This window comes from Typopeltis vanoorti, chromosome 13 (genome assembly GCF_054136105.1).
Source record: "Typopeltis vanoorti isolate ZY-2024b chromosome 13, IOZ_Tvanoo_1.0, whole genome shotgun sequence".
In the NCBI taxonomy this organism is placed as follows: Eukaryota; Metazoa; Arthropoda; class Arachnida; order Uropygi; family Thelyphonidae; genus Typopeltis; species Typopeltis vanoorti.
In genome coordinates, this window is record NC_143561.1 from 66,300,849 (window position 1) to 66,313,433 (window position 12,585).

The 12,585-nt window shown below is 35.6% G+C and overlaps 1 protein-coding gene across 1 annotated transcript in view; it reads left to right on the forward strand.

Annotated features, from left to right (window-relative positions):
* Window positions 1–8,827: 8,827 nt before the first annotated feature.
* LOC150100239 (uncharacterized) overlaps window positions 8,828–12,585 on the forward strand; it is a 50,281-nt gene continuing 46,523 nt past the window's right edge. The window contains exon 1 of the mRNA XM_090402618.1: window positions 8,828–8,864. Coding sequence (XP_090258744.1) covers window positions 8,828–8,864 — 37 coding nt within the window. The remainder of the gene's footprint in view (window positions 8,865–12,585) is intronic.

Below are 12,585 nucleotides of genomic sequence, written 5' to 3' on the forward strand. Positions count from 1 at the left end.
TGTAATAACGTACAGATCACACATTCTAGTTGGCCTCAATAAATAACTCTCGCCGGTTTGTTTTCCAGTTTTTAATAACTTACATTTGAATGTTCAGGGGGAAGGTTGTGGGATTGGAAAACCCTACACAAAATCTTCAATAAATTATACGGCAAAGATCCTGTTGTAAATCTCGTAGTGTCAACACACACACACACACACACACAAAGAGATGTTCAGCGAAAATTCAAAATTCTTCCTTCAAAGAGGAAGAATGTCTCCTTGGCAAAATCAGAATTTCGTTTGCACAGGAATTTATTTTATTTTATTTATTTATTATTTTTTTAAATATGCAGTCTGAGTATCTCTATGCGAATATTTAAGAATAACATGCAGTCGCAGACAAGGGTTGGATTGAAATTTGAAGTTACGATCGAAATAACTATAGCTATGAAGCCATATGAATGCATTTGGCTTCATAGTATTTGCATCGATTTAGGGTTTTTTTTTTTTTTTTACATGAATCCCATCCATACATAAAAGGTTGTTAGTCCATTGTACATTAACACATTAGTACCGTAGGTGAGTTAAGGGTTAGATCCTTCAGAAAGCTTGTTCTGGAGACCAAACATAGAACTGTGTCAAGACATGAGTCCTCCAATAGACTGTGATTCTACCATTCTATTTATTGGAATTCGTGAATTCAATTCCATCACCTACAGTAGAATTGAAACCTGTTGGTTGGAGAGCAGATACGCTAACTATTCTGCCAATCTGTTTGGCCTAAAGGATCTGACCAGTTATTCTTCAGTAAACAATAAGAAAAAAAAAAATTGTACTGCCGTGCAAACTTTGATGAAATATTTATTGAAGTTATTTCTAAGGCAGCTGTGGCCATGAGTGTATCGTGCTTACGTGTATATTTATTTATTTATTTAAATTGATGCAGAAGTTACAGGTCGATGATAGAAAAGGGATCCGCTGGTGTCTTTCTTCAACGGCAAATGTACTGGGAAACAGGATTTCAGAAGCAGAAACGATGGAAGAGAAAAGAGAAAACGTTTATGACTTTTTTATTTATCACATTTATCGCTTTTTTTTTTTTTCACGCAGATCTTTTCGTTTTATTTTCTACCGAAATAATTGACTCACTTCCGTCAAACCTATTAAGGTTCATGTAACGACCAGTCAAACTCCATATACAATGCGACTTCAAGCTCACCGTACAATTGTTCTCCTTGTTTCTCCATTTTATTTTGTCACTGTTCCTAGAACAATCTTCTTTCTTGTGCATTCCTCAAAAAAAAAAAAAAAGAGTGTTTGATCTCATGTTAATAATTTAGCAATATTCAGGAGTGAAAATCCAAAACATTTTAGTATATAAGACGGAAAAGACAACAGTTTTATGATAAAGGACAACAAACTTTTTTCTTTTTTTTTTTTTTTTTTTTAAGATGTTTTATGGATTAACATTTCATTTCGAATTTCTCGTTATACGACAAGAAAGAAATATAACATATAAATGCAGACGAAAGGTGTCTTTTTAGATGATGCTATACTTATTTTTATTAAAAAAAAAAGAATTACGAGCCATTCCAAGTTTTTGTTCAGTCAAATCATTTGCACGTTCGCCCCTTTATGCTAACGTGAACAGGAGCGGCTCGTGCATAGGCACTACGGAGCTGCAGCACCCCCAATTTTTCTCGATATATAAATATATTTATTCATTTATTTATATTTGCTTGTAATATTTAATTTTAGCATCAACAATCCTATACCATTCTCTTATTTTGTATAAAAAATAATAAAAGTCCATCTTGTAGCACTTAGGAGGGCGAAGGACGCTAGCGGCACTGTGTTTACCACAGTGTCATATTGCTAAGCATATGCACATCATAGTAAGATGCGAGTTATTAGCGTAATGCGGCACTGTCCGTCGCGCAGTTCCACTGTTGTTTATATGCAGTTTGCGCCAGTAGTAGAGTGTTCGTAGTGCTTATCGTGTTTACTCCGTCTCTTTAAATATTTGGACATTACAATTAAAGGATTTAATTATAATGTCCAAAAATTTAAATCCATTCCTTTAATTACAATTAAAGGAATGATTTTATTTTTAAGTAATTTTGAATTATACCAAACTGTATAATTTTATCGATAATAAACAATATTTATTCATGTTTAATTTTTTTTTAATTTTTACCATAATTTTGAAATTTTATCGAAACACGTATACACTGTACTTACAGTGTCTATGTACAGTATATTTCGAAAGTTGCAGCACCCCCAATGATTTCAAGCCAGGAGCCGCCACTCAACGGGAATAACAAGAATAAGACGCGTCGAATGATATTTCAATAACTCCACCATAATTAGAAAGAATGTAATAAAATTTGGGAATTAGAATAAACACAAGATGACGCCTATGTGGTTTATCATATATGATAATAAAATACTGTGTTACATATAAACAATTCTAGGTGATACTAACTCCAACATCAGTGTGGCCGAATGTGTATACGTTACTTGCAAGCAATTCTCATTGTTCGATCACTGTATAATCTTGTTTTTAGTGCCAAAACGATTTTTGGTAATTGATTGGTCGCTTGGTGTCGCACGGATTAGATCGTCGGCTTGTCGAGAGCTCCTGGAAAGATCAGTATTATTTTGTGTTACCATTAGATATTTTACCAGAATTTTAAGTAGTATTGTTTGCTTTTTGATTCTTGGTGTGTCTGTGCAATTTTTGCGTGTTTTCTGTTATTTTAATTATTATTTTTAAGAAAAGATAGCGTACACATGGCACCGATAAAGAAAAAAATGGCGGCCAGGTCGCCATGCTTGCTTAAGAGTTTTGACGTAAAAGAATTTATGCAATGTGCTGTCTGTGAGATGTATGCCTTGCGAAGAGCGGTAGGAGTCTGGTTAGAAAGTGATAGTGGAGTTAATATGTGTAGAAAGTGTAAAGAGAATGAGGACTTCAAGCGTGTTTCGTGTATCGAGACTGATATCGTTAACGGTAGTCAGAATGTAGAAAATGGCGGTGTACTAGAGAATTGCGTGGTAGTGCCAGATAAGTGTGAGAGCGTCGCTGAAAGTGTAAATGAAGGTAGAAACACCGAAGGAATGGATGATTTGATCGATAATGAAAATGGTGAGATAAATGCGAGTAGCGAAATTGCCCGTTTACATGGCGCGATACACAGAGCCAAACGACAACTGGAGCGTATGCAAAAATGTGTGTTGAACGTACCGACAAATAACCGGCGGAAGTCTGTGACGGCAAAAAATAGAATGTACGTAAACGTCAATAAAATGAAGGAGCGAGTGCTGTATGGGGATTCGCTATTAAGAGGCGTAATAATTGAGAGTTTAACGAAGTCGTACCAGCCGGGTGCGAACATAAAGGACGTCAGCGAATCTATTCGAGTGCAAAAACAGAGGGTGAAAGAGATGATAATAGTGGCAGGAACGAATGATTTGAAAGAGGACAAAATGGAAATGATAGAGGATGTGAGGGAGTTGTTTGAGGTAGCAAAAGAGAAGAGTGAGAGAGTTAGGATGGTGAGTATCTTACCGCGGTATGACAGCGAAGTGTTTAGAAGGAGGGCCATAATTGCCAATGACTTTATGCGTGGGTTATGCATGGAGAGTGGTGTGGAATTTGTGGATGTGTGGAATGAGTTCGATGGGCGAAAGGACTTATATAAGATGGATGGGTTACATTTGAATGGAGTTGGTGTACGGAGACTTGAAAGAGTGTTGATGAATGATGTGGAAGTGGATGTACAGACTCAGGGAAACTAGATTTATTAAGAGGGGGGGAGTAGATATGCAGACTTTAGGGGGGAAAGTTAAGTGTATGAATGAGTATATTACGCCCGGGCGAGTACGACGGACAACAAATCAGAATGGGATAATTAGTATAAGGAATCAAAGTAGGGATGGGACAAATGGGCTTCTGCGATTCATGTACACTAATGCCAGGAGTATTAGGAACAAGAAGGAAGAGTTTTTGGCCATGGCTGGCACTTCCAGGCCACAGGTTGTCGGTATTAGTGAAACATGGCTGACAGAAGATGATAAAGCTAGTGGGATTGAATGCGATGGGTATAGCGTGTTCAGGAGTGACAGGGTGAATAAAAAGGGGGGAGGAGTGTTATTGATGATAGCTGATGAGCTTCAGCCAAGGAGTATAGAAGTTGAACTGCAGGATGGGGAAAAAAGCACATTTGAGGCTGTTTGGTGTGAGATACAATCTAGCAGAACAAAATATACAATTGGGTGCTGCTATAGACCGGGTGATGGAGTGGATGGTGGGAATAGTATGCATAAGCAAATAGAAGAAATGAATGGAAGGAGGGTAATTATTATGGGTGATTTCAATTATGGTAACATTGACTGGAAAGAGGAGAGGGCACATGGGAGGAAGGAATTGGATTTTATGCAGTTATTAAGGGACAACTATCTATGGCAACATGTATTGGAAAATACCAGGGGGCAGAGAGTGCTGGACCTAGTAATTGCAACTGAGAATGTAGCTGTAACGAACATGACCATGTTGCCACCAATTGGTGAGAGTGACCATAAGGTCATGACTTGGGAGGTGGCTAAAGGAGTCGAATTTACAATTAAGACAGGGTATATGTGGAATTACCGGGCTGGTAAGTATGACAAGCTTAGGTGTGTGCTTGGCTCAATGCCATGGCATGTAAAACTGCAAGGGCTGGATGTTGATGGTGCATGGGTGGTGGTTAAGAACTGTTTGCAGGAGGCAATGGTTGACTGTATACCAAGAGTCCGAATAATAAATCAGGTAGGGGTTAAATGGATGAATAACACTATTAAGCTTGAGCTGCAAAAAAAGAAACAATTGTGGAGGGAATTTAAGGAGAAGGGTGACCATCAGGTGCATGAACAGTATAAAGCTCAGGCCAGGATGGTAACAAGGGTGGTAAGAAAAGCAAAAGCAGATTACGAAAGGAAATTGGCCATGCAGGCTAAAGAGAATCCCAAACAGTTTTTTCAATATGTTGCAAGTAAAAGGAAAAATGCTCATGGTAGAATGATCTTAAAAAATGCTGAGGGTAGGGAGGTAACTGAATCAGTCGATGTTGTGGAATTACTGAGCGAGCACTTTGCAAGAGTATATCATCCAGGTGGTGGCTTTGCGGAAATGGAGGAACCAACAGCTTATACTGGAATTGTGATGAATGAGGTAGAGGTAACTAGTCTATTACAGAACCTCAATGTCAATACATCTGTGGGATTGGATGGTATACCAGCTCGTGTCGTACGTGAAGCGGCCAAAGAATTGTCAGTGCCCTTGACCATTATGTTTAATTTGAGCCTCAGGACTGGGTCAGTCCCAAGGGGGTGGAAAGAGGGGAAAATAGTTCCACTGCACAAAGGTGGTTCCAAGGCTGCTGTTGAAAATTACCGGCCAATCAGCATAACAGGAATCATTATCAAGGTCTTAGAGAAAATAGTCAAGAGGAAAATACAAGATTGGATAGAAGAAAATGGGATACTGTATCGGGGACAGCATGGTTTTGTGAAGGGTAGGTCATGCCTCAGTAACTTGCTCACGTATTATAACACAGTGACGGCTGAACTGGATAAGGGTAATGGGTTTACAGTGATTCTGCTGGACCTTGCTAAGGCCTTTGACAGGATACCACATGGAATTCTAATCAGTAAATTGCAGCATATGGGAATGGACATAGGGTTGGTGAGATGGATAGGAGGGTGGTTGATGGAGAGATATCAGAGAGTGGTTTACTCAGGAGTAGAGTCCACTAGACGGCCTGTGACTAGTGGTGTACCACAAGGATCTGTTCTTGGACCACTGCTGTTTAATTTGTTCATAAATGATATAGGAAAGGATCTGAGAGGAACAGTTCATTTGTTTGCAGATGATGCGAAGTTGGGTAGGGCAATAGTGAATGCAGATGACGTCAAAATTTTGCAGGATGATTTGGATAGATTGGAGGTCTGGGCTAGGGAGAATGGATGTCAATTTAATGTGGCAAAATGTAAGGTTATGCATTTTGGGGTGAAAAGATGGGAGGCAGTTTACTGCATTGGTGGAACCGTGCTCCAGGAAATTGATGAGGCACGAGATTTAGGAGTGTTGGTGGATAAGGAATTGAAATTTAGGGGACACATTGCAAAAGTGGCCAAATCAGCTCATCAAATCACTTGGTTGCTGAAGAATACGTTGACAAGCAGAGACAAGCAGGTTATTGTTCCTCTGTATCGAGCCTTGATAAGACCTCATCTCGACTAGTGTGCTCAGATTTGGTCACCTAGGTTTCTTCTTGATGGGGAGGAGGTGGAGAGGATCCAGAGGCGAGTGACCAAGATGATAGCAGGTCTGTGGAATGAACCGTATGAGAACAGGTTGAGGATTTGTGGGTTGCAAAAATTGGTTGATAGGCGGAGGAGGGGAGATATGATTGAGACATTCAAATTACTGAAGGGTTTCTATAAAATTAATTCAGAAGATATTTTTGAGAACAGGGCTGGTTGTGGGAGGACTAGGGGACATCCATGGAAACTGGGCAAAAGTGTGGTTAGTAAAGGTGTTAGAGCTGGATTCTTTACTTTTAGAGTAGTGAATGAGTGGAATGCGCTCCCTGAGTCTGTGGTGGATGCTGTGACAGTGAATGAGTTTAAGGCGAGGTATGATAGATACTGTATGAATGTCGAATAGTTGTGATGAAAATGATTTGGGGCCTCCCTCGATGAGTCTAATGACTCCCTGGAGTTGCCCGTAATAATAATAATAATAATAATAATAATGCCACCATATTTTAAAAGGTAACGTATTCCAAAATGGTATTTGCATTGCAAACGTCCATCTTACCAGATAGTGTTAACATTTACACCTTATGTTCGACGATCCAGTAAAGCATTAGTTCGCCATTTTTCTTTCCCCCTCCTGAGTTCTTATGGTCGACGTGTCCCTAGATGAAACTCCTGGCAGCAATCAATTCATTAATTGTTGTTATAAAATTAACCAGACGTCTGTAACCTAAAGACAATGGTCTAGTCTGGATATTAAGGTTTGTTCCAAAACAAAAGATATTTAAAACAAGAATATAAATTAAAGAATCGATTTTGTTTTAAAATTAAAACAGTCGTTAAAAATTGTTGGTTCAACTATGAAAATGATTTCTTGTAGATGAGTCTATACATTACATTATAACTGTGGAATATTTAAGAATCAGACGATAAAATAAAACAAAACAAATAAATATTAAACCCAGAAGAAATTTATTGATCTTAAAATATTGTACATTTTCCTATATATATTATTTTTAATGGAATAATTATGTTATTTCTTTCATACAATTTCGGGAAATTTTCTAAATATCAAAGAACTTCATTTAACTTCGTGCGATTGAAATGACAAATAGCTGAATTGAATATTTATAAAGTAAAATTATGAAAATCAATATAATAGTTTAAATAATCAAATAAAAATTAATTCCAGTTATCATATCGTATTTATGAACATGTAAATTTTAAAGTAGAATTTAGAAATCATTTAGAATAAATTTTAGAAGTCATTTAGAACAGTAAACCATTTACTCTAGTTCTGATATTTAGCAGAATCATTATTACAAATTAACTGAATCGTAAATCAATTTAAACATTCTAAACGATTCTTTTTTTTTTTACTCCATGAAAATTCTCTTCACTTGTTTCAGCACTTGGCCGCTTCACAACAGCGACAATCGCCGCACTCACACCGAGAGCTGCACCGCGCAGTAGAACAACAGCGACATTCCTCACATTTGCAGCCGTCACGACATTTAGCTGCACTGCAGCAATTGCAGCGACTGCATTTGCATTCTCGACGACATTTGGCAGCTGCACAACAGCGGCAGTTGTCACACTTGCATTGCGATTGGCATTTCGAAGCGGCGCAACATCTACATTTGTCGCATTTGCATCCGGATCGGCATTGAGCAGCAGAACAGCAACGACAGTCTTCGCAGTTGCATCTGGAACAACATTTGGCAGCAGGACAGCAACGACAATCCCTGCAATCACACTTCTTGGGACCAGAGTCGGTTTCTGCAAAAAAAAAAAAAAAAAAAAAAAAAATGGAGGGGACTGTCATTACTATGGTCTGAGAGTAGATTTTAAGCAACAAGCTGCTAAAGTAAACTTATGCCAATTTACGAACTTCCAATTAATAATATGGTGTGCTCTAATTACCACACTAAGCAGAAACTGAAATTTGGCCTGCGATCTTTGAAAATCCAGCTTTTACTTTTAAACGCGAATTTACTATATTTATCTGTATAACATTGCAATCACGGATTCTCGCCATGCGCGATGATAACACTAAAAGTAGATGTAACGTATTAAGTACCCGTATTAGTTCGTTTTTAATACGCCTTTTATTTCATAACATTATGTAACTTACAACAACATTATATAAATTCAATACAACATGTTAAAGGTTACAGCTTATGTTTACATTGATTGAATGTTTAATAACTGGAATTGTTCGATTAACGCTTTAGTTGTTAATCGAAATATCTGTAAGCGACACTGCTCAACGAGCAGTGTCGCTTACAGATAAAATTTATGCTTGCGCGCATTATTTCTGTGAGATACGAAACTTTCATTATTGGTGTGCGTTCGTGGTGAAATATTTTTAATAAAGCAATTATTTTAATATGTAAATTTACTTATTGATAAATTAGTTAATGCTTAGAAAAAAATGATTTATTTTTTCTTATTCTGTATATGCAGCACCCCCCACTTAAAATTTTCACCGGCCGCCACTGCTTCTTACGTTTAGCTCTGTACCTTGCAATCATAGAATCTCGACATGCGCAGTGATAACACTAAAAGCAGAAGATATAACGGTATTAAGTGCCCGTGTTAGTTAATTTATTAATTTTATCAGTTCCTTGTTAGTTAATTCGCCTTTTCTTCGTTCATATTTAAAACTCCGCTGTCAGAGAGCTTTTTTTTTTCTTTTTTTGAACTCGTCAATTTTATTTTATTCCAGCACGAATCTTTTTTGTCCTAACAGGAACCAGCATATCGTTCAAACGAAGGTAGAAATACAATACATATAGGGCAGGATAGATGCGCAGACAAATTGATATTTGTGCATAATTAACAGACGAAGCAAATGAACTACAGTATTCATTTTTAAAAACCCAGTTTTTTGTAATGGCTTTTGACACACTCGTCAGATTTATATTTTCTCTGAATAATGATACTTTGCCTAGACATCATGACGGTTCTTGTAAAAAATGGAAAGATCGGATGTCATAACGCTGAATAGTTTCAAACTGGATTTATACGTAAACAATTATTATAGCATTTAAAGTTCAATGTTAATCTAGCTAATATGCCTGTTACGTACAGTGATAAGCAAAATATATTTAGGGATACGCCGCAGGCGACAAATTTTTTAATTCCTTATTGTCGCAGATAAGTACAGGTCTAGTCTATAATTAATTTTCAATAACAGTCTAAAGGAAATTTTAAACAAAATGTGTTTCTTGGCATATAGCGACTGACTGCTATTACAGCAGGCGTCTGGTTGACGGCACGATCTTGTTCCAGCCGCGTGCTTCGAATGTTTGCATTCAAAGTTTAAATTCAAAATGTTTGAACCAAGCGGTTGGAATCCTTCACTAAATTTCGGAATCATTCATATCTTAAATTGTAACAGTCCTCAGCAACTGTTTCATCATCCGTGCGTGCAGTTATATATGCTTAATTTTGTGTCACAAGTTTTCTCCTTAATATGGAGCCTCATCTGTTGCTAAAAGTAATAAATATAGAATGGAATTTTCAACCTAACTTCGAAACAAATTTCATAATTTTTGTTTCAATTATATGTATATTGGATTCCTATAACTAAAAATGTATTTGATAATTATTAAAAAATGTTCCACATGTTTTGTCTTATTATAATACCGCAAATGTTAAAACACATAAATTTATAATTATTCATGTTTCTAAAAATTATTAGAAAATTCTAAAAAAAATCCCAACATTATAAAGAATATATTCTAAAAAGTATTCTGAATTCACCACTGCTTGTTGAAAGTTTTTTTTTTTTTCCCGTTATACTTATGTTTTTATTCAGAAAATGATTGGAAATAATAAAAATGATTCCTCCATGGTTTGATAACTTCAATGAAATTTGCGTTTACGATCACTATTAAAATTTTTTCATTCAGTTGGGCCATGTTAACGACAAAATGAGCATAGCAAAATTACTTCTAAAAATACTTTCAGATTATTTGTTATAATTGTTTGGTTTGATATGACCAATGTGACTAATAATATGAGGCCAGTGTATGTATGCCTGTTAAATGCATTTTCAAGTAGTCTGTTTGTTGGATTAAAAATACGAGTTTAGAAAACCCTGATGGCTCCGTATGAGACTGTTTAACTAAACAGTCCGTTGAAAAGCATTATATAAAGATTTCTTGCCACCCACCTAGACAATCCGACCTTAAGTCTTTTCAGCTACAGGACAAATAGCTCGAAGTCATCTTTCTTTTTTTTTTTCTTTTTTTCTAAAGTTTGTCTGCAGTCATTTTCTTGTATGTATATGAAGCGCGAAAAATATATGCCATCGATATGATATTGAAGATAATAATTACTCTCGAAACAGTCAGTTTCTTTTTCTTTTCTCAGTGAGATTTTCCCACTGCATTTATCCGTACTCATCCAATAACTAGAGCCTCCGTAGCTCAGTCGGTGTAGACCCCATACGACTAAATAAATAAATAATAATAATAATAAAAAAAAAACAGTATTTTTTGCCCAGATGATTGACACAAGAATAATCTATGTGTTACATCAACATAATGCTGTAACAACAATACAATATCCAGTGCTTGTCCTTTCTATTTTTCTGCAAACCTTCCCCTTCCCATAAAGCCCTCTTCCAGGATAATGAAAACCTATAAGTTGTTTCTCGTTATATGCATCTTAAACTTAATATCAAGGTGGTCAGGAGTTCGTTTAATATTGAATCCAAATTTTTCAAGACAACGTGGTTATCTCTATGTTGGCAATGTCTGTGCGTATTTTCAGACTAGTTTGCCTGTTTAGGAAAAGGAAAAACAAAACAATCTTTTGTGTGAATCAAATTCGTAACATGACTCTCTAAGACCGATTAAGTTGGGCCTGGTCGAAAAACATGCTTATAAAATTGCTACTATCCATACATACAGAATTATTAGAATAACCAAGTAATTTTATAAACTTGGTTATTTTAACTCCTAATCCCAAGTATGCAAACAATTAAGTTTGCGCCTGAAACAAAGTTCAAGTCTAAAGATGGTGCAACACCAGGGCAACTCGTTGTAAAGGTGGGTAAAGCTCTGATCACTATTCTTAGTATTTTCCCATAATGTAAAGCACATCTCACTAGAAGATGTATACTGCAATGCATTATGGGTGGGGTCACTACCCAGAGCGGTTTCAACCTTTTTTGAGGCCTCCTCAGTGAGTAGCTAGACCCTAAATATCAAGGTTATAGTAATACGAAGCCTTATCACCTTTACCTATAGAAGTTGCAACAAGGTGTTTTTATTTTTAATAAAAATCTCTGGAGGAGATATAGATGTAATAAATTTTTTAACTTGGGGATATTGTATATTAGGATAACCAAGTAATTTTATAAACTTTTTTAAATTTTATAAAATTATAAAATTTTATAAAATTTATAAAATTTTATAAAATTACTTGGTTATCCTAATATATAATATCCCCAAGTTAAAAAAAATTATTACACACATATATATATATATATAAGAAACTTTGCAAAAAAAATCTAAAAAATAAAAATATTCTTACCAGTAGAAGTAGAAGCCATTGTCTTCAACCTTTTTTTCTTCAAGTAAAACAGCAGCAGTAGTAGACGAATAATGGAAGTGCGCAGACGCTATTTTTATAATGTGTTTTATCATCAAGAAAAAAGGGCTTTGTGGAAAAAAAGAAGTTTCGTGTGCAGAGAAAGTGTTTACTTTTTTTTGTTATACGCCTCATGTGAATGTTATCAACGAACAGTTATTCATTGGTCCTGTTAATGATAACATGCAAAATTTGGTTATAATCACCGAATTGTTGATTTTCAGTAGTAAGGATTTACGTCAGCTCTAAGATTAATAAGTTCCTAAAAAAATTCCATTGTTTTATCGAATTGATAATTAAATACTTATCTGCCTATCATCATATGTTTGTTGCTGGGCGTTTTAATTACTTTTTTTTTTTTATTTTATTTTGTTAACTTGCATTTTAAATGCTGAATCACGGAAACTTAAAAGCCAAAGTAAAACAAACGATTAATTCACAAATTTTAAGAAATATCAAGTTGGACTTGCGATCATCCTTTTAAATAAATATTTATTATTTTCTTCATTGTTTTATTATTAATTTTCTAGAGTATTTTTAAAAGTCACTAAAAGATATTGTAATGTACCGAAAGACATTTACGATCAATAATATTTTCATAAAATTTCGGTTTTTCAAGATTTTATTGTTATTTGGCATCGTGCATGAAGCTCTATATGTTTTGGTAAACTTAATATGTATCTTGGAAGCTGGTTAAAA